Genomic DNA, 25,645 nt, shown 5'->3' with positions numbered 1-25,645 from the left:
ACAACCTAAGCAAACCCTAAATTGACAATTTGGTTGCGTTTGTTGAGGATTCACAATGTTAAACCCACCCCCACCTTACCCCAGCCGCTTCTTCATCAGCCCCATAGTTAGTATTGTCTACGATAGGCTCCTTCTCTCTGATCCATGTTTCTGCTTCATGCAGGTCAGCCAGGTACTGCTGGAACTGGACATTGGCTTCAAGATCATTTTGTCGCCTAGCAGCTCGAGCACGGAGAGACTCCATATTCTGATTCAAACTCTTGACCCTAGAGGCCACATCTTCTGCAGCAAAGTGTCCTGTGGAGTAGTTATAGAAAAGGTGAGTATGATCCTCAGGAGTGTTTACCATTCTCTAATTATTTTGGTACCTTGGAAAAGAGAAAGGAAGTGATAAAAATGGTACCTTATTTAGTCAACGTTATATTTTTCTCGAGTTACCTGGGAATTGAAATATTCTGAGTGAGATTAAGTAACAGAAGTTACTAATGGGAGATATGCATGTGGTGGTGAATGGGTTGGTATTGACTGACAAATACACACTTGAAAACAGAATATTAATGTATGGGTGATGCTCAGAGTTTCAAAATCATGCCTTCTTTAGATGAAGCAGAAAAATCAGCTGATTTCCATTTCTTTCCATAAAGGAGTTATTATTATGAGAATTGTTCTTCCACCCTAAATAACTAGAAAACAGGAAAAGCTGTAAGATAAAATGATTTTCAGATAATGGATAGAGGACTGTGATTCCTGAGAGAAGGGAAATAAATGAGATATGTTCTATAATTGCCAAGCTTATGCCTTGGGAGGTTTCTGGGCTATAGGCCTGGGGAGCTAAACTAAATAGAACCACCAGTCACACTGAATTGAGGACACAGAGATCAACATTTGGGAAAGACAAGAGAACTAGAATTTGTGAGGTTGAGTGTTAAAGAGAAGGGTGTTACAGACAGATAGAACTTATCAGAGAAGTTCCCTAGAGTATTTGTCTGATTACTCACACGCACATATGTATAAGGAAATCCTGGACGGTGAGAAAAGAGTGACTTAAAAGCAGTGGCCAAATAACTTCTAGGCCTCAATTAAGAATGAAAATAGTTAACATTACCACCTATCAAAGTGGAAAAAATATTGTAATACATGATATAGGGTCCTCAGAAGAGTAACATATCAATATTATGCTCATCTCTAAATCAGTCCCTGAATAAAGGCTGCCGCAGGAGTACCGTAACAAAACAGAATCAAGAAGCTCAACAATCACTGAGCTGAAGAAATAAGGAAAACCCTATCGAATAATCACATAATCAAATTATTTAATACCAGTGATAAAGAGAAAAGCTTTAAAACAGGTAGAGGGGGGAAAAAAGACATATTACATAGAGAGGAGCAAAGATCATGATGACAGCAGACATCTTATCAGAAGCTTGCAAAGTCAGAAGACAAGGCAGCACGTCTTTAAAATACTGGAAGAAAGAAATTGTCAACTGAGAATTTTATATGTAGTGAAAATATATTTCAAAAAGGAAGGTAGAATGAAGACTTTTAGATTAACAGAAGTCTAGAGAATTTATGGATAGAAGACCTGCAGTATAAGGAATGTTAGAGGAAGTTCTTCAAGCAGAAGAAAAATAATACAAATGAAAATATTAACCTAAATAAAGAAATAAAGAACACTGGAAATGGGAAATATGAGGGTGAGTTTTTTCTCATTTAATAATCTCATTCAAAACCAGTTGACTATCAAAGCAAAAATAATGACATTGAATTATAGAGTTTATAACATGTAAAAATATGTGACACCAATAGCACAAGGGTGAAAATAAAGGAAAGTATCCATTTAAGAATCTTATATTAAACATGAAATGCATAATATTATTTGAAATTAGACTATGATAGATTAAAAATCTATATTTTAATTCCTGGAATAGTGGCTCTCAAATTTGTGCTTTTGGGACCCCTTTACAATTTTAAAATTATTAAGGATGCAAAAAATCTTTTGCTTATTTAGTTAGACTCATTAATAGTTCTCATATCAGAAATCAAAACAAGAAGCTTTGAAAAAAAAGAATGTAGAAGTATATACTTCATTAGACAGAAGAGTGACATCATTACCCATCTGTAGGCTCTGGAAAACTCCATTCTATGCTTATAAAAGGATAAGTCTGTAAAAGGAAATAATAGTCTTAGCACTATTATGAAAATATTTTAACTTTGTGAACCCACTAAAAGTGTGTCAGAGACCCCAAAAGGACTCCAAATCACAATGGCAAAATCACTGCACTATAAAAACATACACACACAAACACAAAACAGCAATTGTAGCTAATAGGCCAATCTGAAGATAAGATGGAATCACAATAAATACAAAATTGATCTAAAGGAGACATACAGTGATAGATAAAAAGAAAAAAATATAGCAACATGCCAGATTTAAAATAAACCATACTGATAATTGCACTAAGTGTAAACTGTCTAAATATCACAATTAAAAAAGAAAAATTACCAGATTGAATAGAATAAAAACAAGGCCTGATTATATGCTATTTGTAAGAATCCCACTTTAAATATAAGAAACAGAGTACAAGCAAAAAGATGGAGAAATATGCACCATGCAAAAACTTATCAAAAGATAGCATATGTGGCTTTCATTAAAGTCACAGTAGGTAGGCTTCAGAACAAAGAATTTCACCATGGATAAAGATTGATATTTCATAATGTGAAGATTTAACTTCATTGAAAAGATATAACAATCCTAAATGTATATGCATGTAATAACAGAGCTTCAAAATATATGAAATAAAACCTGATAGAACCAAAAAGAGAAGAAGACAAAATCCACAAGTATAGTTGAAGATTTAAAAAACAGGCGAATTTCTATAGTAACACAGATATTCCAAGTAAACATTTGTTGGTTTGAATCACTCAGTTGGGATCTGAAGTTTTGCTCAGCAAACTGAATTTTAACCTACACTTTTGAAAACTAGATATTGATTGGCATCAGTTGATTCTTCAATCAACAGAGGGAAAATCCCAATGTAATCTGCATTGCTTATACCATACCTGGCTTATGAGGTTCAGAACTGAACATCATACTTAAGCACCAGGAATTTCTGAATTGAATGAAAAGAATGAACAGAGGCATTGAAACTATATGAAGTGAGAAACTAAAGAAATGGAAGAGTTTACTATAAAAATAGGTCAGCACTGCATAACTAAGATCTGCCTTCACAGATCTGGAAGCTCCTATATGGAAAAGAGACCTGATTTAATTCACAGTGCTTTGTAAATTAGATTCTGAATTCTGGAACTTCTACAGAGAAGCCTATTAATGATTAGGGTAAAGACATTTTACTTTAATAATTTTTGTTTCACAAACAAATAGTCGTTCACAGGATTAGAATATTCCTGTTATTGAAATATACAAACAAAACCATATGCCCATTTGTCAGAAATGCCAAAAGAGAATTAAATGGGAAAATGGGTCAGATATTTTTAAATTCCCTTGAAACCCTAAGAGAGTACAAACTTCTTCTTCCCAGAGGTCTGGCCTGGTGATGTTTTGGCCAACTGAATCTCAATCATACATACCTTCCTCTACCATTTTGTTTCCCCTTTCTGTTATCATTTGAATGCGTGGTTCATGGCTGGCGATGTTCTCCAGGATGACTTTGTGCCTATTCAGAAGCTTTTTGGAAGCAATCAAGTCCTTTCCTGCAGAAGAAAGGAATTTCAAAGTTTGGGATTATCCTGGTGTATGGAAGTAGCATACCTCACTCTTTTAGAACTCTTGGACCCACAGTTCTTCCATTTGAAGTTCTAACCATTGAGTGAGATTCTTTAAATTTTTATCATCTGTCTGAATTCACTCCACTTATCTTTGTTCTTACCCTAACCTCTTTTTATTAATAAATTTCAATTCACTATTATACAACAGAAAATGAAAACATCACTACTTTTGTTGAAAGATAAGTAGGAAGGCAAGTAACTTCTTAGTTCAAATGTCCAATATTATGCACGCAATTGTCTTTCAGCATATTGTGATGTACAAGGAAGGAACTTCTACTTGCTAATTTCTATGGACATCAGAAAGTTGTTAAATCTTCTATGCGTAAGTTTTCTCATCATGAAAAAGGCACAGTGTAACTGGTTTGAAGATCTATTTTTAATCACTAGAAATAACTTACAAAAAGTGCCTCATTGATTGCATAGCATTAACAAGCAAAGAATAAATACTACTTACTATGAATTTCCTTCATCTTCTAAGATCCCGAAATCCTGCTGTCTGCTTTATCCTCCCTGTATCCTAACCATGCTTTGTCTCTTTTTCCTCTAAACTTTCTTTCTTACTACTTCCCATTCAAAATATACTCTCTAGAAACTTTCTATGCCTTTCCAATAAGCCTCAGGCTGTTTTCTTTCAAGAAGTTTTCCCAGACTAACCCTTTCATTATCCTCATTGTCTAGCCTCTCATAGATGTTTCCAAAATATGCATACTAAGTTGCACTGTATTTGCCTACACATTTTTCTGTGCCTCATTACAAGTGTACTGGCTTTGACACTGGTGAACTAGCAGCTTCTGAAAGAAAGGACAATATGTGCTTTATTTGCTACTTTTTAAAATTTTATTATTTTTATTCTGCTATTGTCAGAATATGTCCGGAGCCGTGTAGCCCGGATATTGCTGTGGCCTCTGTTGCTTAAGCTCCACATTGCGGAGACAAGATGGCGCATTTCCTGGTTCTTCATCATCAAACCTTCCCGCGCGCGCGAACTTTTCCCGCCGGCGGGTAAATTACCTCCCACGCCCGGGAGAGACTAAGCCTACCGAGCATGCGTCTGGTGACGTCTCTCATTATTCCCCTCCCCTCCTGCTCTGAGCCCTTCCTCTTACCTGGCAGCATATATAAGGCATTACACCACCGCCATTAAATGAGACTTGATCAGAGCACTGTCTTGTCTCCATTTCTTGTGTCTCTTGTCTCTCTAAATTCCCACCCCCTCCTCCAAGGTCTGTGTTAATGATCCCGCTGGTCGGGACAAGAATAAAAAGCTCATATAATTTATAAGAAGGGGCCAACTACAACCTAAACACAAACACTTAGTATCTCAGACATTAACCATGACTGTTCAAAGACCTTCACAGTTTTAGAGCAAGCAACAAAATGCTGAGCACTCTGGCTCTTCCCAGGGGCCCTAAATTCATGGCTTTGCTCATGTCTAGTTTTAGGAGGTGTATTTTTTAATATAATTTTTAAAAATCTTTTTATGAAGGACTGGACAAATTTTCATGAATGTGAGAAGAAACAGCTAAGAGCAAGTTTTTTAGGCTCCAACTACTGTACCTCAGATCTCTCAATCTATAGACCGTGGTCCTTTCCTAATGGCTCAGCCTGCTCAGGCTGTACTAACCAAGGTAGGTGGAAGTAGCTGAGGGTTCAGTCTCCTGGATCCAGGCCTCCTCATCCTCTGTGTCTCTACAAATCAGCTGCAGATGGAGGAGGTCTAAGAGCTTCTTCTTTCGGGTGGCCAGTGGCTCTTTCAGAGCTTCAAATCGGCATACCAAGGACTCTTGCCTTGCCTTTATGTCCTTAGAATCAGGATGGCCTATTTTTTCAAAATATGCAGCCAGTTCTGTAAGGGTATTCACCTGATCCTAAGGGAGAAATAGAATGAATGCCAAGAAATCCCATCATTTAGTAGGAAGTGATAGGAGGTTGTCATGGTGGAAACGGGGACATTGGAAAATCAGTTCCCATAGGCACTGTGTTCTGATCTCTAATTAAATCAGTGAAATGGAGTTGGAGGGGTTGCTACATTGAGGACCACCATATCAGGTGAGGGCTATTCATACGAAAGTAGTTCTCAAAACATATTTTAGAAACTTCAAAATCTTTATAGAATGCTTCAAGGAAATCAGAAAAATTAGAACTGCGGAGTTTGAGTGTTTAAGAGTATTGATAAACTGGGCCCCAAGGAAAAAAGCTGGAAGTGTTTTTCTATCTCAGTTCACCTTCGTATTCTTTCTCTCTCTTTAAAATGATCTATAACTGCAAATAAATGGAAATTTCTCAGACTTAAGTTTGTTGCATAGCAGAAAGATTACCTATGAGATGAAATGTGATATTATAAAAAATTCTCAGAAGTTCAGAAAGATAAATTTAACGGAATGCCTTGCCACCAGCTAGTTGTCCTCGTTTGAGCCATATCTGAGAAAGGAGGGATACAGAAACAGGATTTTGAAGTCTCTTCCCAGAAATAAAATTTTAGTTGTATACCTATATGGTGAAATAGATACAATAGGTACATTACATTTTTATTAGCGAGGTAAACTATACGTGGCCTGGCAGACACAGTACCAGGATTTTTATTTGCTTGTTTTTCTCGTTTGTTCATTTGGTATAAGAGTGGCACATATGCAAGTTCATAGTCCTGATTCTGTTGTTAATGTTTGCTGTGACGTTGGGAAAGTCGCTTCACTTCTATGGGTTTCATTTTTCCTTATTTTTTTTTAAAAAAAGTAGGATCTAAAATATTTTTAAGCTTTGAATCACAGAATACCCGGACAGGAAAAGACAACTTTATCCTAAACCTTATTTTATAGGTGAGGATAGTGAGGATACTGAGATGCAAAAAGTGAAATGACCTATCAGAAATCACATAACTAGTAAGCCACAAGAATGTATACGCAACCCAGATTTCTCAATTGAGAGAAGCGTTTATGTTTAGAAAAGTCAATAAAGCCTTACATCAACCATGAGGTTCTAACCAAAGACACGGAGCACCCAGCACCCCTGGCTAGACTGGAGGAGCTTTTGGGAAAAGGCAGTTGGGTTTGCTAAAAATTTTGAATTTTTACCTTGGGTTCTTTGCTCTTTTGCTCTCTGAATAATAATAATTACTTATTAAGTAATTAATAAGTAGTAATTACTTATTACTTAATAATGAGTGTGCTCAGAGCATATACACCCATTGCTTATGGCTGACCAAAGAGCTAACAACAAACCTGATGAGCAGCCACAGCCGACTCCAGGAGGCCATGTTTCCTGAGTCGATTCTGCACGTCGGCCAGGCCTTTCCCATAATCCTCAGAGGTGACTTGCCACTCTACATCCTCCAGCCAGCGCTGCAAATCTTCTGCATTATTTTCAAATTGCAACTGCTGGTTGGCCTCATCCAACTGGGTCACTGGGAGAAGACATCAGGTAGAAGACATTAGGTACTATAACTATTCCTCTTACACTATAATATACCTTCCTCCAATTAAAGGATCAATATAATATTTTAATATTGCAAAGAGGAAAATATAACTGTCTCACATGGCTCACAAAAAGTCATATTAAACTTGTAGAATTCTGATAATATTTGTTTCTGAATATAGTAATGTTCTCAAAAGAAAAATGAATAAGAAGTTATATTGCCTGATAAGGTATAGTTTTGCTGTGTCAGATTTTAACCATCTTAGGTGTTTCCTTATATGATTTTTACTCTCTATCCAGACTTCCTTTTCAAGGAAATTCAAATCCAAACACTCTATTTTCTAGGAGAAGCATAAGGGTTTGGTTCAGTTTTAAATTGGTAAGCTTCTTTTTACAAAATTATTTCACTGAACTTTACTTTCCCCCTTTAGTGCCTGTCTTTCATTACCAACTGTTCCCCACTATTTTATCTTCCAGAAAATGTCTTTATTTGCACTCTGCTCAGATTGATTCTGTACTATGATCTTATTGCAATTATTTGCATTATTTCTGCAAAGCAATTGCCGTATCTCCCGATGGTGAAGAGTAGCAGTGATATATTGTCATAGGCAAGTTTGATTTTGTTTTTCTAAACCAAAAATAAGGATGGCATCCAAAAAAAATCACCATGACATATTTATTATGTAATAAAGGAAAAGTTATGTTTATAGATGATGTTTATAACAAAGGGCACACTAATATAAAACTCATTATTTGTGTTAATTACTAAAATTTGATTAATTTTCCAAAGTAAGGGGTAAAATGTAAGTGAAGACTCTCCAAGAAGACATGTAGGATTGTTTTAAGAGCTTATAGGAGAACCTAAACACTTTCAAATAGGTTTAAAAAGATCAACAAGTCATCAGACACTATAAGAATAAAACGTAGGAAAATCACATGTGACATCAACAATCTTTTAATGTCTAATGTAATAACCTGGGTCATAATATCTTGGCTAGATTATAGAACCAAAATATGTAAAACTCATGGTTCAAAAATACTTGTTCAAGGGAAAGAAAAACAACAAAGTAGGAAAAAAGTGAGGAAAACAAAAGTAATTTCAACTCACCTGCCTCTGCCAAAAAATTTTTTTTCTAAACCCTACACACTTGAAGAAAACATAAAATTGTGTTAATATACAGTGTTATAAATTCAGGTTGGATTTTTAAAATTTTACCAATAAAAGAAAGACACATGGAAGCAAATGAGTAGTATACCTTCTCATAGAGGTCACCAGATAAATTTACAGTGGTAAAGATGAATGCAGTAGATTTCAGAATTTAGAAAATAACCTTTCACCAAAACCTCTGCTTTTTACCTTTCTGTTTTGTAGCCTCCAGCAACTCCTCCCAGAGGCTGGCAACTTCACTCAGACGAGTGGTCACATTGTCAGAGGCGTAGTGACCACTATCAATCATCTCTTGGCCAGTTTTCTGTATGTTTTCCAGCAGGATCTCATTAACTGCCAATTCCTCTGTAAAGACTTGTTGCTTTTGAACCCTGCTCTTCAAGTTCTGTGTGTCCTGAGATAAGATGAAACAAAAAAAAGAACCATTACTTGAAGAATGAGGGACAGAAATTATGAGAATAAGAGGTTACTTCTCACTATAAATCTAACGATGCTAACAAGAAGATAAAAGGGAGAACTTTCCTAGTCCAACGTTTGAGAAACTCATGCAACCAATCCCTCTTTCTACATGTGGCAGACATGACAAACTAATCTGGCAACTTTTTTACTGGACTTAGATATGGCTTGAAGATCATTTTGAATACAACACCCCATTCAAACACTAACAATCAGAGTTATCATGAAAGGTGAAAATTATCTTCCATTCTTCACCTCATACATGAACCTTCCATCCATTTGACCCATACAGAGATCTGTTTATTAAACATATACTGGAGCCATAACTCATCTAGTGAATGCAAACACGTACTAGCAAGCTTCATAAAATGAAATGCAAGGATAAGATGTTCATAGCTCTATCAAGATAAAAGAACAAAAGGATTAGAAGTATACATTTAAGACTAAATAATATCAGGAAAATAAATGCTTTCAACAGATACTGCCCTAGAAATCAAAAGCCTAATTCTCGCCCTGATGGTTAAATGTGAAGGTTTGTAAATATACATGTGTGTACATAATAGTTTATATTATATAACATTTTTGAGTGCAAAATATGTGTTAGTATAACTATAAGGAAGAGGAATCTATGGCTCAAAGATAATTCAGGAATTTCCATAAACTAAAGCAAAAATTCAAGCCCAGGTTTACCAGTCCAGAGTTCATGCTTCTAACTTTTTGTTAAACCACCTTCTAAATAACTGGATAACTTTGGGCAACTCACTTCCCAACTTAGATCCTGGTTTCTTTATCTATAAAATAAGGGGCTTTCTCCTTCAGCTACAAAATTTTATAAGTTTATATTATACCAAATATTTAGGTTACTTTTGAGTCCCTAGTAGTTTTCACAAACTTTAAATGTATTGGTGGGATTAGACACAATATTTTCCTACTGTAGGAATGCAGAGGGGAGCAGAAAAGGTGAGAAAGGGGCAACAAGCAGCTCGATAAGGAACATCCCAACCTTCCCCCATTTGGCTAAGCATCACCAGAAATTGTGCCAAAGGAAAGAGGTGAAGAACATTAGAGTACAAGAAAACCAAAATCTAGATCCTTGATATTTAATTGTATAAAATAGTCTTCAGGGAGTCATTACCCTTTTCTGAGCCTCTGTTTTGTCATCTATAAAATGAGGATCACCAGCTGAATGCTAAAGTTCATTTTACTCCAAGACTGTACTTCCAATGAAACCAACTCCTAATAAGTACATCCAGCTCCTGAAAACTCTGCCTACCTTGTAATCTTCATCATCTGCCAACTTCTTCTTCTTGTTGATCCAGTTCTTTAGGTCATCTGAGTCCTGATACAGTTTTTGCAGAAGCAATGAATCCTTCAGCAATCTACGTCTAGTGGCAGCCCTTTCACGTAGGGTATCCCGCCGGGCTAACAGCTGCAAAAACCATGAGTAAACTTACTGTCAGCAAAACCAAATATGGACACATGAGATCTGCTGACCACCCTGGTCACCATGCCCACCAACACTCTTCCTGATTCTGGTGCGCAGGCACACAGAAGCTCTAGGCCCTTCGACATACCCCGTCACGGATAGCAGCGATGTTCTTTGAATCATAATGGTCATCATCAATCAATTTGGTTGCAGTCTTGTCTACGGTCTGAAAAAAAAATAAAAATGAATGTTATGCCCTCAGTGACCACTGAGTAAGTGGCCACAGTTTGGGTAGCTGTTTAAAGATGAAGCATAGCAATGTGGGAGGAGAAGTTTGAAGGCCAGCAGATGTAAGTCCTCATTCAGGTTTCTGTTATAAATTGCATTTCAAAATATATACCTCAGGGCATGTCAATTACATTCTCTGTGCCACACTATTTTTTAATTACAGGTGACAGTAAATGAATGCAGATGTTGCTATGATTGATTTATTCTTGTCTTCAAGAGGAAGCACTACCAATGATACAGCCATGTCTGTAGCCAGTCTGTCCATCCATCTATCTGTCCATGTATTCATCTCTCAAATATATCTCTATCTCTGTCTCATCTCCACCTCTATCTCTATCTCTTTCTATCTCTAACTCTAGCTATATCTCTATCTCTATCTCCAGTTACATGGGAGAAGAGTCAGAAATTGTAGAGGTAAGTTTTTACCCTTGTTTAACCAGAAACCCCTCAAATTACTAGAGCTCAGAATTAATTGATTGGAATCGGAAAATGATCTAAAATAAATGATAATACTTTATAAATAATAAATTATTTTACACTGTTAGCTTTGACAAATGAGAATCAACAGAAAGGACACAGGTATCAATTAATGAGGGACTTGATATTAATTGGACTTCCACCTCTTCACCATATTGATTTAAGATTAACAGAGAAGACTAGGAATTTGCCTGTTATTTTTGTTGTTGCTGTTGCTGCTGGTGGAGGTAGTGGTATGTATGTGTATGTGGCAAGGGTGGTGTTAAAGTCAGCATCATCCTAGGAACAGCCAGAGACATACAATGTATTAGACCCATGAAGTCTTCCTTTCACTTCTCTGAGTCCTGCCTTTACATTCACCAGCTTTCTGGAACATTGTTACTTAAGGCTCACAGGAAAACTCTGTAGTCGCATTTGATGAAAAACAGAGAGATAAAGATATACTATAAAGGAAAAATATGCTGTAAAGGAAAAGAGTAGATAGTACTTAGATATCTAGATGTTACTAAGGAAGAGAAAATTATATTAAGGTATTGCTAGATGGGAAGAAACAAAAAAATTAAAATTTCTGAGTAATGATTCTATATTTAATAAGAATTCAATAATTTTTATTTACACTGCAGAAAATATAAAACAAAATCATACACTTCATCAGAAAAAAAAAGTGGCCTACCATCTCGAAAAACTTTCCAAATATGCTTTGTAGAACAAGAATTGTGTGATAAAAATTAGTATGAGTATTTTTCTGGCTATTTTCATTTTTTTTCTAAAGATTAGTATTAAGTTTTTGCTTTCTCACTATATAAACATTTTATGTTTATAAAATTAAAGAGTTTGAAAAACATACAAATAAACACACCGACAACAAAAGAAGAGATGCAACTTGATTATGGATAATCCTCAGACTATATCTGGTAGGTAACAGGACCAGTGCAGTCTAGGGACAGATATCGTGTAAAATTATGTATACAAAGAGGGAGCCAATGCCCAAACTAGGGGCCATTTCTTACTGTGATCTTCTCTTCCTGGGCAGTAAAGGCTTCCTCAAAGTCATTATGCTTCTGAAGAAGGGCTTCTGCACTGCCCAGTGAGTTTCCCAGATCCTCATTTTCCAGGAAGGCCTGTAGAAGACAGAAAGACACACCTAAGCTGTGCCTGACTGGTAAGAAACATTCCTCTTGGCATATCTCTGAGACAAGGACTAAGGCAGGAGGGAACAAGGTGGGAATCAGCACACATTATGATAATGGGTAGAGATTAACTTTAAACAGCAGGAGCTCCAGGCCTCCTTGCTGATACTCATACAATTTTCTCACCTATGTTTCTGGGTCTGTCCACATGGAATTCCCCAACCAGTCTAGACATTATTCTGAGCTCGCAAAACTGCCTCAAGTGGCCTACTCACCTCCACTCTGATGTACCCTGCCTGACTCATCAGTTTTCTCTTCTTGACTCTTTACCAATTTGATATTTATTTTGCCTTATTTCAACTGTAGTTAAAGTCTTTCTGCTACATATTTAAGTATATATGCTTTTGTTGATGAGGGAATTGTAGGAGCCTTATAGAAAGGGCCCATCTTTTCTTTTTCTTGTGGATCACCCTGTAGTTCCCAAGACAAGCTTTGACTCACAGGAGTGGTTGTGAGAGAACTCACAGCAGTCATGGTGGCAAATGAAGGGTGAGGGAAATGACTTCTAGAGATGGTATGGACCCCTCCTGTTACCTCTTGTCGACTCATCCAACTGTCCACTTGCTCACTGTCTCGGTAGAAGAGATGGAAGTCCAAGCACTGCTCATACTGACGATGACGCTCGTCCCACAGTTTCAGCAGGGCAGCCTGGTTGCTGGCAAGTATTTTCATCTTTGGAAAGAAGAAGATAATGTATATGGAAGAAAACTTATTTATTTTATTATATATTTATTGAGCATATAATAAATGCAAAGCCATTTGAAGGATACAAAAATAAACAGGAAATGGGTTTTTAAGATTCTAACATTTAAGCAAATGATTGTACTATAGGAAAAATGGGATAAATTCCATAAAAGAGGTAAAACATTATATGTATAAGGAAATGAAAAAGACTAATTCTAATTAAGAGAGCCAGGAAGTAGAAGATTTAAAAGATAGGGAATGGGTATCAGGACTTAACGCCATAAGCAAATGAACTGCAAATAATTGTTAGATAATGTAATGTGAGCTAAAGAAAAGTGCAGTGTCTAAAAAAGTGTAGACAGTCGATGAAATCCAAGTTCATAGAGCACATAAAACATCACACTGAGACGTTTGTATTTTATTCCCAAAACAAATAAAAACCATTAAGGAGAGAAGAGATATTCTCAAACACACGAAAAAGCCTTTGTTTCTGGTCAAGCATATGCCCAAGAATTTCCAGCTTATTACACCTGCAGCTGTATTATCTCCATCAAAAAAGCAGAATAGGGCCAGGTGCTGTGACTCATGCCTGTAATACCAGCACTTTGGGAGGCCAAGGTGGGTGGATCACTTGAGGTCAGGGGTTGAAAACCAGCCTGGCCAACATGGTAAAACCCAGTTGCTACAAAAAGAAAAAAGTAAAATAAAATAAAAATACAAAAATTAGCTGGATGTGGTGGTGCACACCTCTAGTCCCAGCTACTCAGGAGGCTGAGGCAGGAGAATCACTGGAACTCGGGAGGCAGAGGCTGCAGTGAGCTGAGATTGGCCACTGCACTCCAGCCTGTGTGACAGAGTGATACTCTGTCAACAACAAAAAAGCAGAATAAATTATCAGATTGCAGGATAACTGTTAGGTTTTTAAGGACTTTGAGTTCTGCTCTTTCTTTGACAGAGTCTTGTTTAAAAAATGAAACAAAACAAAACAAAACTATATTATAATGTCCCCACAGAGCTCTGGGAGAATTCAAAACTTGGTTATCTCAACCTCATCCACTACCCAGCGCTAGACGCTGTGCTTGGCATCTAGTGAGATGCAAAGACGCATGCAGATCTTACTGTAACTACCATTCCAAGGTATGCCTAGACTCTGCCACTGGTGCAAAATCTCTCTGGGTCAAGGTGCAGAGGTGAAGCCCTGTGATGTAGGAGGTTAGGATGATGGTAAAACTGATTTCTTCATTCAGTGGAATTCTGGCTGTTTAAGATTGTCCTGTTATTTAATGTAAATTTGAAAATCACAGATGCAGGAATGTCAGCTTAATTTGAGATTGTATAGGGGAAAGAAGTACAAACACAGATGTCAGCCATGCCAGACACTGTACTAGGCACTGTGGGGGACTCAGAGATGAATAAAGTGCAGCCCTCCTGGAGTTTACAGTCTAGAGATGAGCATGAGAAGGTCATGAAACCGGGCATATGTCAGGAGGCAAAATGCAATGAAGGTTTCAAATTAGGTAGAAGTCAGAGGGTTGATGAAATAAAGGCTCAGAGATGAGGAAGCACACATCATGTCTTGAAAATTTCAAGTAACTAAATTTAGCAAAACAGTAGAGTTAACTCTCCATATCTGTAGGTTCTACACCTGTAGATTTAACTAACCATGGATATAAAATATTTTCTAAAAATTCCATCTGTACTGAACATGTGCAGACTTTTTGCTTTTTCCCTAAACAATACAGTATAACAATTATTTACATAGCATTTACATTGTATGAAGTATTACAAGTAATCTGAAGATAATTTAAAGTGTATAGGAGAATGTACATGCATTGTATGCAAATATTATGCCATTTCTTGAGCATCTGCAGATTTTGGCACCTGAGGGAGGTCCTGGAACCAATGCCCCATGGATAATAAGTGACAATTGTATATGAAAGGAAGCAGTGTAAAAGTTTGATTCATGTTATTAACACATTTAAATGATTTCTATCCTTTTCCCATTCAGAGATTATCATATTATTGTGAGATTATGTAATGACTACATATATAATTGGAACTTGAGAAACTCTATTAAACTAGATTACCTTTTCCCGAACTTCATCGGAGGCTTCATGATTGGCATCCAGGAGATCTTGACCAGTCTCATCGGCAGATTGAAATCGGTCATCGTAAGAGTCAATCTCATGCTGTGGCCACAAAACAAAATGTCTCAAAACGCAGCAAGAAACCTGGCATTTCTGGCATTCAGCCTGTCCCCTCCTCCTACTGGAGAGCCTTTCATCTCTACCTTATGCTGCTGATGCCTGTCCAGCAGAACTTCCCCACCAGCCACATCTGTTGGTAGCTCATCAGCATTGATCGCAGCAGTCTTTTCCTTCATCCAGCCTGAGAGTTCATCAAAGTCAGATGAGAATCGATGGTACCTGTTGGAAGAGTGAGGTAAAAGACAGGAAGGAGAAACCAAATATGAAAGGACATTGAACAAAGAGTTAGGTTTGGGGTGAGGTAAGATATATGAGATGCTCCTTACTCTAATCATAGGTTCCCTTTTTCCTGATATATTTCCTGTTATTTTCAGTCAGAGATTAGTGGTGCAGGTTGTAAGTCCTTCACCCCAGGTTATATATTTCTAGGGTAGGTGTGTCACTGTGGGATGTGACCCATGAGCATCACACCTCCACCACCTCAAGGTCACACCTACCCTAGAGGTACTTAAAATGGAGGAAGGTGCTCACAATGTAGCCAATAAACAATACATGTTGTTGTATAAATAAGAAGCGTCTTGTGGGAAGGAGGAACTAGAATTAGCGTTAGGATTCCTCATGTATCTAGCCCATCTTTAACCCTGTTAATAAGAAACAAGAGCTGCAAAACAGTTACCTATTTTAAAAAGTTAAATGCTCATCATTTGTTTTGAAATCATAACCATATGAGAAACACTGTCCTCTGATTATTTAAGGATTAACCATAAGAATTAATACTGAAATGATGCCTGGTTATTAGGGGTTTTTGTAAGCTTGTAATCAACATTCAGAAAATAATACTGAAGTTATTTTGATGCTCTTCAGCTTGTATTGCATGTCTTTCAGTTCCCTATCTAGAGCCAGAATTTTGAAATGTTTCTTCAGTTGCTTTTCCAGCTTTTTGAGCCAATTCATAGCATCCCACAATAATACAAGCAGGAGAAGATGGAAATTTGCAGATGAGTGGAGGTGGGATGCTGATGACAGTAGTCTCCCTTTATTTGTGAGAGATACATTTCAATATGCCTAGCAGGTGCCAGAAACTGCAGATAGTACCAAACACTATATACATTACGTTTTTTCTTATACCTATATGTCTATAATAGAGTTTGATTTATAAATTAGGTACAGCAAGAGATTAACAACAATAACTAATGATAAAAATAGAACAATTAAATAAAATAAGAATTACTTAAACATAAGCACTGTGATACTAGGACAGTCAATCCATAACTTAGACTGCTACTAAGTGACTAACGAGTGAGTAGATATACAGCACGGATATGCTGGACAAAGGAATGATTCATCTTCCAGTGGGACAAAGTGGACCAGCCAGAAATTTTATCATGCCTCTTAGAATAATAAGCAATTTAAAACTTTTAAGTTATTTATTACTGGAATTTTCCATTTAACATTTTCAAACTGTGGTTGACTGGTGGTGACTGAAACCACAGATAAGGGGGTACTACTATATTTTATCAGTCACAAAGGACTTCTTCTGGCAACTTAAATCTTTTTTCTTTACTGAGTAGGCAGGAGAGCTGATTCTCTCGCTATTTGAACCCTTTTACTCTTATTTCTGCTCTTGTGATTACATCTGGGCCCTGTGGAGATAGGTAGAGCAATAAAGGGGAGGGATTTCCCACCAATAAGTTGCCTGCAGTTTTTCATATCTGCTGGTGGCCAGGGCACGAATGTGCTCCCAGTTGGCGACCAGATCTTCTTTCATCTCCTGGATCTGAGGTGCATCTGAAGGATGGGAAAGTGTCAGCTTCTCTGCTTTCGCACATAACTCCTTCACCTTTGGGATGAAAAAGAAACCTAGTAGGAAATCCTAGTACTTTGACTCCCCTTGGCAAAGCTTTGTGGGAGAGGTATAAAAAATCATATGAATAATAATAACAGCAATAGACATACAAATAGATTTCTATTAATATACTAATGTACTATATCGATAATTACAATTCACTAAGTACTTCTCAATCTTTCATTATGCTAAGTACTTTACATGAATGTTCTCATTTTATATTATTCATTTAATAATACCATGAAGTAGCAATTATTCTTATTTTTCTTTTTTGTGAAAACTGAGAGATAAAGTATTTTATTTGCTTAAGATCATTCAGCTAGAAAATGTCAGGAGCAAGCTTCCAAGCTACGTTTTTCCTTTCCCACTCCTCTATACCATTTCCCTAAATATTACTGCGGAGGCAGAAAGATATTTCTGTCCAGAAGGTCAAGAAAATTTCAGTAATTGCTGGATCATTTTCAGGACAACTTCTGAGGAGCAGGGTTACTAGGGCAAAATGTGAGTGTAGGTGGCTTTTCACATGTTATTAGCCCTTTCATTATACTCAAATATAATCAGATGATGTCTAGGGATTGGAATTTCAATATTACTATTTGTCACATTATGGGTTTTATTATTCATTATTAGGGAAAAAGACCAAAAATAGCAACAACAAAATGGAAGAATGAAAGAAAAAGTAGAATGGTGGAAGTTTGCAGAAACTGGGCACAGGGATAGGCTTAAAATTAAATTACAGCAAATGTGGATCTTTCTGGAGGTTGACTCCCCTGTGCTCTCTCAGTAGCAATTGGTTTACGTACTGGCTACATTTGTGAGGGGAAGAAGTAAAGGATGGAAATCATTTAAGAAAATAGGCTTGTTCTAAGTTCTAGTATACCTGAGGTTTTCCAGGTTTTAAAAGGAAACCTAAAAGTAGGTTTAGCATTAAGTGTCTTGAAGTTTATTTTAAAAGGGGAAGAAAATGTTTTCTGATCTGCTGAGTATAAAAAGAATCAGGATTCAGCTGCAACAGAACAAAGTGTGGTTAGATGAAAGGGTAGAGTTTGGCCACGGTGTATTTTACTCGGTGAGATTAGGAATCAACCTTGAAGGTATATATATTTTTGGTTTTAAATTGTGAAATAAATTAGGAAAACACAAGAGAATATAAAACATATATGTATATTTAAATAAAAATAATTCAAATGAAAATAAGCTATATCTAGTATCCATGTACGAGTTATGAACTAGAATGAAGAAGCATATCCAAGTGCACGCAATTTCTTCTTCATTGAAAAGAGTGAACTTACTGTGCCCTCTGGAGGCGTGGCAATAGGCAAGATAACAATTGCCTCTTCCAGCTCAAGGGGCCAGCCATTTCTCTAACAGCACCTTACCTTGTCACTCATGACTGCAAGATTTCTCTCAAGTCCCTTGTGACTGTGAAACAGTCCTTCAGAGGCAACAAGGTCTTTGCCATAGTCCTCAGAGGTGAGTACAGGTTCCTTCTCCTTGATCCACTGGATGGCGTCAGTCATATCCCTACAGACATTAACAAGAGCTTCAACCAAAGAAGATAGCAGGCATTTCAGGGCAACGGTCTAACAGAACTCACAGCAAGGACCATCCTAGTTGACCTAGGAGCAATTACCCTTTCTTCCTATGTATTAGCAAAAAGTAATATAAAATGTTCTTGCTTAATGGCTATTTCTATTGAGATGTTAAGGTCTTGGGCTTCTTGACAGCTGAGCCTCTAGAGATATGCTCCATATCTGGGTCAGCTCTTTAGGAATGTTTTTCTTCTTCCTAACTCCACCTTCCATTTAATTATTAACGGGTTTCCCTTCCTTCTGCAGGGCTTCCATTCCTAAATCACCAGTGGTACTTTTTTAGTTATTTTGATCTCCAGTCTCTACATCCTTGGCCGTAGAGTGGGTCACAGATTTCTTTACGCTCTCCTTTGCTGTCTCAAAGGCAAGTACATGATCCACTTTTGTTTGAAGTGTTGACACCACTAATTGCTAGCAGAAGTAGAAAGAGCCTAATACAAATGACACAGTTTTTATAAAGCACTTCAAAGTTTTCTATAAAGCAGTGGCCAGATCCATACCTTTTGAATCGCTGTAAGTCTGCAGCACTGGACAGAGCTTTCTGTCTCTGGAGAGCCAGACCATGAAGGCGCTCCCAGGCAGCTTTCACCTCATCTTGCTTAGACTGAATTAAGGGTAGTTCAGGATGCTTTTCCTGTTAAAGGAAAACAACACCGGAGTTATACAGAGAAGAGATTATATTTTAAAAAATTATTCAAACACTTTTGATTTTACGCTGGTTCATGCTTTTTCAGAAGTGAAAACTGACCATTGTAGCTAGGCACTGAACTTCATCATAGCCCTGCTCCCTAGCTCCAACTTGATGTATATCACCAAAACCCAGAAAAACAACCTGCCAGATGTTGCCTCTGTGCCCACAGCAGTGTACTAGCCTGTTAGCACAGCTTGCCCAGCCCTGATGTTATTTTGAGAGCTCTACCTTGTCAATGCTTGAAATCTCCCTGAGATCCTGGAAACCAAGGAAAAGAACAGGAAATTCCTTTTTATGAAATATGACTTTATTTTCTCAAAGACTAGTACTGTGGGTCTTAACTTTTTTGTGGTCCTCACACCTTTGAGAATCCAATAAAAGCTATTTTTCTCTTCCCAGAATTATAGATCCATGCTTTCACGTATGATTTTGCAGAAAATTTCAGGCATTTTTGCAAACCATCCAAAGTAGTGAGATCTGTGAGTACTAGATTAAGCTAGAAGCATCAGTCTGTTTTGATACTTTGTAATTTTGAGGCATTCCCATATTCTTAAGTCTCCTTACTCTTTCTGTCCCTATTTCTCTCCATTTTCATTCCCATTCCCAAGTCTCTCCAGACAGAATTTTCCACATTCTCCTTCTCAAGTACATGGTTCTTTCTATTACAGCAGTGTAGACCCCACTCAAGAGCACAGAATATAATCTAGCTGTGCTGGATTTATTCTTTCTGTGATAGATTGGAAAAAATGGCATGCTGTTTTGCTGTTCATCCCTTCAAAAGGTCGAGTATGCTTCCTCAAGTCTTGGATCTTGGATGCTCTTTAACTTGCTTACTGATAGAGAAGTAACTTTCTATGACTTCCAGCACCTAGGCCTCAAGAAAACTTTCATTTTCTATCCTTACACTCTTGTAACACTGGTATATAAGAAGCATGGTCTACTGTATGATGAGAGGTCACCCGGAGATCTCCGCAATCCTCCCAAATCATCCTCACCAGGGCCCCAGACATGGGATTGAGGCCACTTTAGATCCTTCACCCCAGCTGAGCCACCCGATAACTTCAGACACATAAAAATGCCAGGTAAGATCAGGAAAACAGCCCAGCAGAGCAGCTCAATCATCTGACTCACAGAGTCATGAACAAGTACGATGTTAAGTTTCTTGATTAGTTAGACAGTAATAGAGAAATGAAAAACTTCCACAGCAAGAGAAAAGTGATGGAGGTAGAAAATTTAGAAACTACTGGAAATATGGCCTGAAAGAAAAATAGGAAAATATAGTTATTTTTCCTACTCCAGTACTCATTCATTCTAAAGTCTTCTTTTTATTAAGTCAGGACAATCATTCTCACCATAGAGCTGCAATCATAATGAAACTATAAATGGAAAAGCAAAATGTAGACAACAGTTAGAGTTTATTTATTTTACATATATATACTTACATATACATGTAAACTCATATATATACACACACACATCACAAACTCAAGTATTTTCTTAAGTAAATAAAAGTAAAACTGCTTCCTTTCCTTCCTCAATTCTCCCAAATAATCTTGCATAATGATATTACATATGCACATATATGTATAAATAATGATAGCTCAACATTATTTTATATGCTCTGCTACTTTATTTTTGTGCTTTTTTCACGAAGAAACAGTGCCCCATTAACATGAATAATCAGTGTACTGCATGGTACAGGAGCTATTTAAATGGCAATAGCTTCGCTGCCCGTTGTGTATTTACTTCCTCCAAACACACAAAAACACACTCTAACTTTCTCTCTCAATCTTCCATTTCAATAGACTTGTAAGGGGTGGGTCCAGAGGGGAGAGGAAACTGCTCAGAGTAAGTTACTCCAAGGACATGCCAGTCTCTGTTTTCTCACAATGCCCCATCTCCCCCATATCCCATCTACTGATGGCCAGAAGTTATTCTTAAGGATCAGAACCCTTTCCATGGAGTGAATATTTTGCTCCCACCTCACCTCGGCACACTCATTGGCATATTGGTTCACGTCATCAACTCTCCCTTCTTTAGCTACCAGGTCCACTTGGAAGTCTTCAAATTTCTTTTGCAGAACTTCTGTGCGCTCCCAGTCTTCACCTAGCTCCACTGATGTCGCTATAGCCTCCTGTAGACACATACGTTTACTGAGTTGCCAGCAAACATTTAGGAGTTTCTGTAGGTAAAAAACTCAAAACCCCTGCTTGCATTCCCAGGATAACTCAAATGGAGATACTGGGGGAGACTGGGAGAAGCTCTCCTGGGAAAGGCCAGCAGCAGAAGTGTATGTGTTAAGGTAGCACCTTGGCACAAGGGAAAGTGCTCTTTCGGGCAGTTCTTTAGTGAGTTTGTGGCATTATTGGCAAGAGACCCTGAAAGTATCCTTTTGTGTTTGGAAACATGAGGGATAAATGCATCCTGTTTCTACTCAGTTCAACATACTCTCTAGTATCTGTGAAAATATTTTGTTAGGCATTTGCTTATCTAAATCTTTAGTCCTAACTATTAAATTATTCCTTAAATATTCAGAAAAATGAAACCATCCATCATTCCAGGCACTGAGACACAAAGGATTAAAGAAAGAGTTGTCAATACTCTAGGCCAGACCCCAGAGTCAGAGCAGAAATATAGGAGAAGTAGTTGAAAATCATGAAAGTGGAAAAGGGATGAGCTTCATTATCTTTCATTGTATGGTCTTTGTGTAAGTCTTGCCTTTTTCATATTCAGATCCATATGTTCAGGCTTACTTCCACACAATGTTAACCTCCAGATACCCCTAAATTTTGACCTCAATTTCCTCTTGTTCCAAAGAACAAAGGCCAGAAACAGACATCCTGACTTCCTTGTGAGTAGTCTGTGGTAATGTGCTATGGGGTACCTGGGATAGAGGAGTGGGAAGCCCTATGTGATTGGTGTTTTAAGTTCTATACCTTGTCTCCAATCCACTCTAAGATGTCAGCACACTCCTGTATGTACTGCTGGAACTTCAGGGCCCGCAGCAACAGGGCACCCTTCTCCAGGGTCAGCTCTAACAGCAGGTCCCACAGGCGGCGTAGTTCCTCTATATGGGCCTTTAGGAAAGAGGGGCAGAACCACTCAGCCACAGACACTGTGAGCAGGGAAACACTCAGAGACTTGTGCAGAAAGAGACTGGATAAAAATTCTTCTCTCAGTTACTCATGCATTAGTTGCTCAACATATATTTAAAAGAGGAAATAAGATAGATATATGGAAATAGCTAATAAGCCAAGCCAAATGTGATCTTACATAAGAACATTTGGTAAAAATGCTTTGCAATTTTAAAGGATGGAATAATTACAAACAATAAGATGGGAAGGAGGAAGAAAGCATGGAAAAGTGATCATTTGAACTGAGCCTTATGGAGCAGAAAGATTTTCGACAGGTCAATAATAAGCATAGCATGTTCTAAGAAGAGCCACAGCAATGGCAAAGGCATAGGAGAAGCTTAGCATGAATTGTCTGCCAGAAAGTGTGAGAGATATAATTTTTATAAGTTATAAGGAAATCATTGGCACCAAAGCAGTAAGAGTGTTTTGGGACTATACAGTTTGAGACTCTACAGAGGTCTTTGAATGCCAGATTAACTCAGAACTTTATGTATTAGCTGTCTTATATAACTGAAATTGCTGCATATGTCATATCTTCAAGAATCTTATATTTTTCAACTACTCCATTGCTCTGGGTAGCATGTGGACCACATATGTCTTTAAACCCTACAATGGTACCATTTGCTATAGCCCCAGTGATTCAGATAAAAATGAAGATGTTTCAAACATTTCTCAAATATTTTAATTAATGTAGATGCTGGTTACATGCAAAACTGTGCAGAATACAAAAGTTAGTTCTACTATATACAAATAAACAAGTTTTGAAATTTTCCTTTTATGGGTTCTTCTTTAAAATAAGATTCTACTCTGGCTAAAATCTGTGTTCCTTGACCATATTTTGATGATAGAATGGGCTAGAATTGTTATGCTATATATAGGAAAGTCACACCCAGTTTTAAGATATATAATGCAAATTTGTTTTCGCAATTTAAAAAATACATAAACAGTAAAAAGTTCACTCACACACAAAAAAACTGAATTGACGATATTAGCACCAACATTTGGAAGAGTTCATAGATTAAGTCCAAAAACAGCTGTTACATTAATAATAGGTTACAGAGTCTGAATGCTTATTGAAATAGCGATGATCTTCAGTTCTAGATGTTCAGAGGAAATTTTCTGAATACATGACATTTTAGGAGTTTTTAGAAGTAATAAGAAGGGACAGTTTGGAGAGATGCAATAGTAGTCACAGGGTATGGGGTATGAAAAGAAAGAGGCATCATAGCCAAAGGAAAAATATTTTGGAAAACATTCAAATGAGAGAGTATTCCTTGTTTGGAGAAGTTTAGAGACAAGGACATTGAGGTTAGAAGAAATAATTAGAAAGAACATTGGAAGAAACTAATTGATCTGGGCAATGTGGAATAGGTTTAAGAGGGCTTGATCTTGAGCCAAATTATCCTGCAATGTTATAGGAGGAATTGTATGCCCTTTAATGACAGCTTTCATATCACAGCTCTCTTCACCCCAAGAAACACAAAGATATCCCATCATTTTTTCTGCCTCAACCTCAAGGGAAGATAAGAGGCAGGAGTCCTGGGTACAAGCCAGTCACATCAAGGTTTATATCTCATATAATCAATTAAAACCCTGATAGCATAATCACTAATTGGAAACTTCTTCAAGGGCCCATACATATACCTTCGTTTCTTCATGGGCAGAATGACCCATAGTAAATCGTTCTTCCCTTGTTTTTTCCAGTTCAGACATGACTCTTGATTTTGTTTGCACCTCTGCTTCAAAGGATTGATGCTTCTGATATTTCCCCTAAAGTTTAGAAATCAGAGTTTTTGGCTAATGAAGCACAGTCTTCACAGGAAATGTTCACTCTATGTAGAGCCACTGAACACAGGTTCTCAAAGGGTCCCAGACTCAGTTAGGGGCCATAAAGAGTGTTTTCCTGTTCCCACTGGCTTTAAGAAGTTTTGAGTAAATACTATCCTGAGCTATGTTGAGCCTTATGACCTATGCTGAGCCTTATTTTAAAGGCTCAATAGACTGCCATAGGAATAAAAGAGCGTAACACACAGTGTCCTTCCTCATCAGGAAAGAGGAATAACTGATTTTTTTTTCGAAGTAGAGCACAACGAGAAAGATGGTAGTTATAACAATGTTTTTTAAAAAAAAAAATTGAGAGTTTTTTTTTTTTGCATGCTGTGCCTGTTCTTGTAATCTATAAATTGATCCATTCAATATAGCACATTATTTTGCTCTTGTTATAGGTGTTTCCTGTCCAAAATCAATTGTTTTTGATTATGACAATGTCACATGCTATAATTTTAGGTGAACAGAAAGGGGTAGGCGCTTTCACCAAATTTCTTCTACTGAAACCTCTCGTTTGAAGTTAAGGACCATGAATAGCAATTGGAGGGGGGGGAGAAAAAAACTCTGGTTAACTCATCTTTCTGAGAGGAGTGGAGAACAGGTACCACATGCTATAATTTTAGGTGATCAGAAACGGGTAGGAGCTTTCACCAAACCTGTACTGAAACCTGTCATTAGAACTTGAGACCCATGAATAACATTTTAGGAAATATTTAGGAGCCATGAATAGCAATTGAGTTAACCAGGTTAACTAAATTAGATTTTAGTTAACCTGGCTAACTCTTGTCTTTCTGAGAAGAGTGGAGAACAGTTGCTTCAGAAGCACTGATGACTCTTCACCCTATTTCCCTTCTTAACGTCCCAAATTATCAAAAATCACATGGTTTGTCAGAAATTTCTTGAATTAGCAGTTGCTGTTTTGCCTGTAGATCAATTTTGGATGAGTATTATAACCATCAAATTCTATATAGAATAAATCTCCTTTGCAAATAACACCCGATGTTTATGAAGTTGAAGACATAGACTATTTAGGGGCAGAATTACTGTGTCTAACAGATAGCCTAATTTTTCTGTTACATCACTTCCGCTACAGTTAACCAGATACACACTTACATTACCATAATGTTTGTGCTGGATCTGAATAAAAAAATGATGTAATTTTTTACTTTTGGCATTGATGAATGCTTCACCATGAAAATATGTAAAGTATCCTATGCCCTTATCAATAAACAATATCCTTGGTTAATGATTTAAAAAATGTATATTCTGAATGGAAGTTCATTGTAAGAAACTGTTCTGTGCTTTCAATAACTGAAAAACTGCCGCTTTTTGTTTGATTCTTTTCTCTGTCTCACCTCTCCAACTTCATAAGGGAAAATGCACTTTTAGATTTTCTCTTAATTCAATTCGTTAACTTCCCACTCCACTGACTAATTTTTGTTTCTAAATGGAATCTAATTGTACC

At 37.2% G+C, this 25,645-nt stretch overlaps 1 protein-coding gene across 1 annotated transcript in view; it reads right to left on the bottom strand.

The window, feature by feature from the left end:
- SPTA1 (spectrin alpha, erythrocytic 1) overlaps positions 1-25,645 on the bottom strand; it is an 88,020-nt gene that overhangs the window by 60,662 nt on the left and 1,713 nt on the right. The window contains exons 4-20 of the mRNA XM_033197083.1: positions 23,998-24,123; positions 22,156-22,296; positions 21,207-21,353; positions 19,029-19,162; positions 18,316-18,460; positions 16,776-16,930; positions 15,174-15,309; positions 14,971-15,072; positions 12,734-12,871; positions 12,020-12,130; positions 10,393-10,470; positions 10,092-10,247; positions 8,552-8,756; positions 7,002-7,183; positions 5,408-5,651; positions 3,586-3,708; positions 80-297 (exon numbers count right to left, since the gene is read on the bottom strand). Of these exons, the coding sequence (XP_033052974.1) occupies positions 80-297; positions 3,586-3,708; positions 5,408-5,651; positions 7,002-7,183; positions 8,552-8,756; positions 10,092-10,247; positions 10,393-10,470; positions 12,020-12,130; positions 12,734-12,871; positions 14,971-15,072; positions 15,174-15,309; positions 16,776-16,930; positions 18,316-18,460; positions 19,029-19,162; positions 21,207-21,353; positions 22,156-22,296; positions 23,998-24,123 (2,541 nt within the window). The remainder of the gene's footprint in view (positions 1-79; positions 298-3,585; positions 3,709-5,407; positions 5,652-7,001; positions 7,184-8,551; positions 8,757-10,091; positions 10,248-10,392; positions 10,471-12,019; positions 12,131-12,733; positions 12,872-14,970; positions 15,073-15,173; positions 15,310-16,775; positions 16,931-18,315; positions 18,461-19,028; positions 19,163-21,206; positions 21,354-22,155; positions 22,297-23,997; positions 24,124-25,645) is intronic.

This window comes from Trachypithecus francoisi, unplaced genomic scaffold, assembly GCF_009764315.1.
Source record: "Trachypithecus francoisi isolate TF-2019V2 unplaced genomic scaffold, Tfra_2.0 Lachesis_group5, whole genome shotgun sequence".
In the NCBI taxonomy this organism is placed as follows: Eukaryota; Metazoa; Chordata; class Mammalia; order Primates; family Cercopithecidae; genus Trachypithecus; species Trachypithecus francoisi.
Note: the sequence above shows the minus strand (reverse complement) of the source record. Positions and strands in the feature narration are given on the sequence as shown.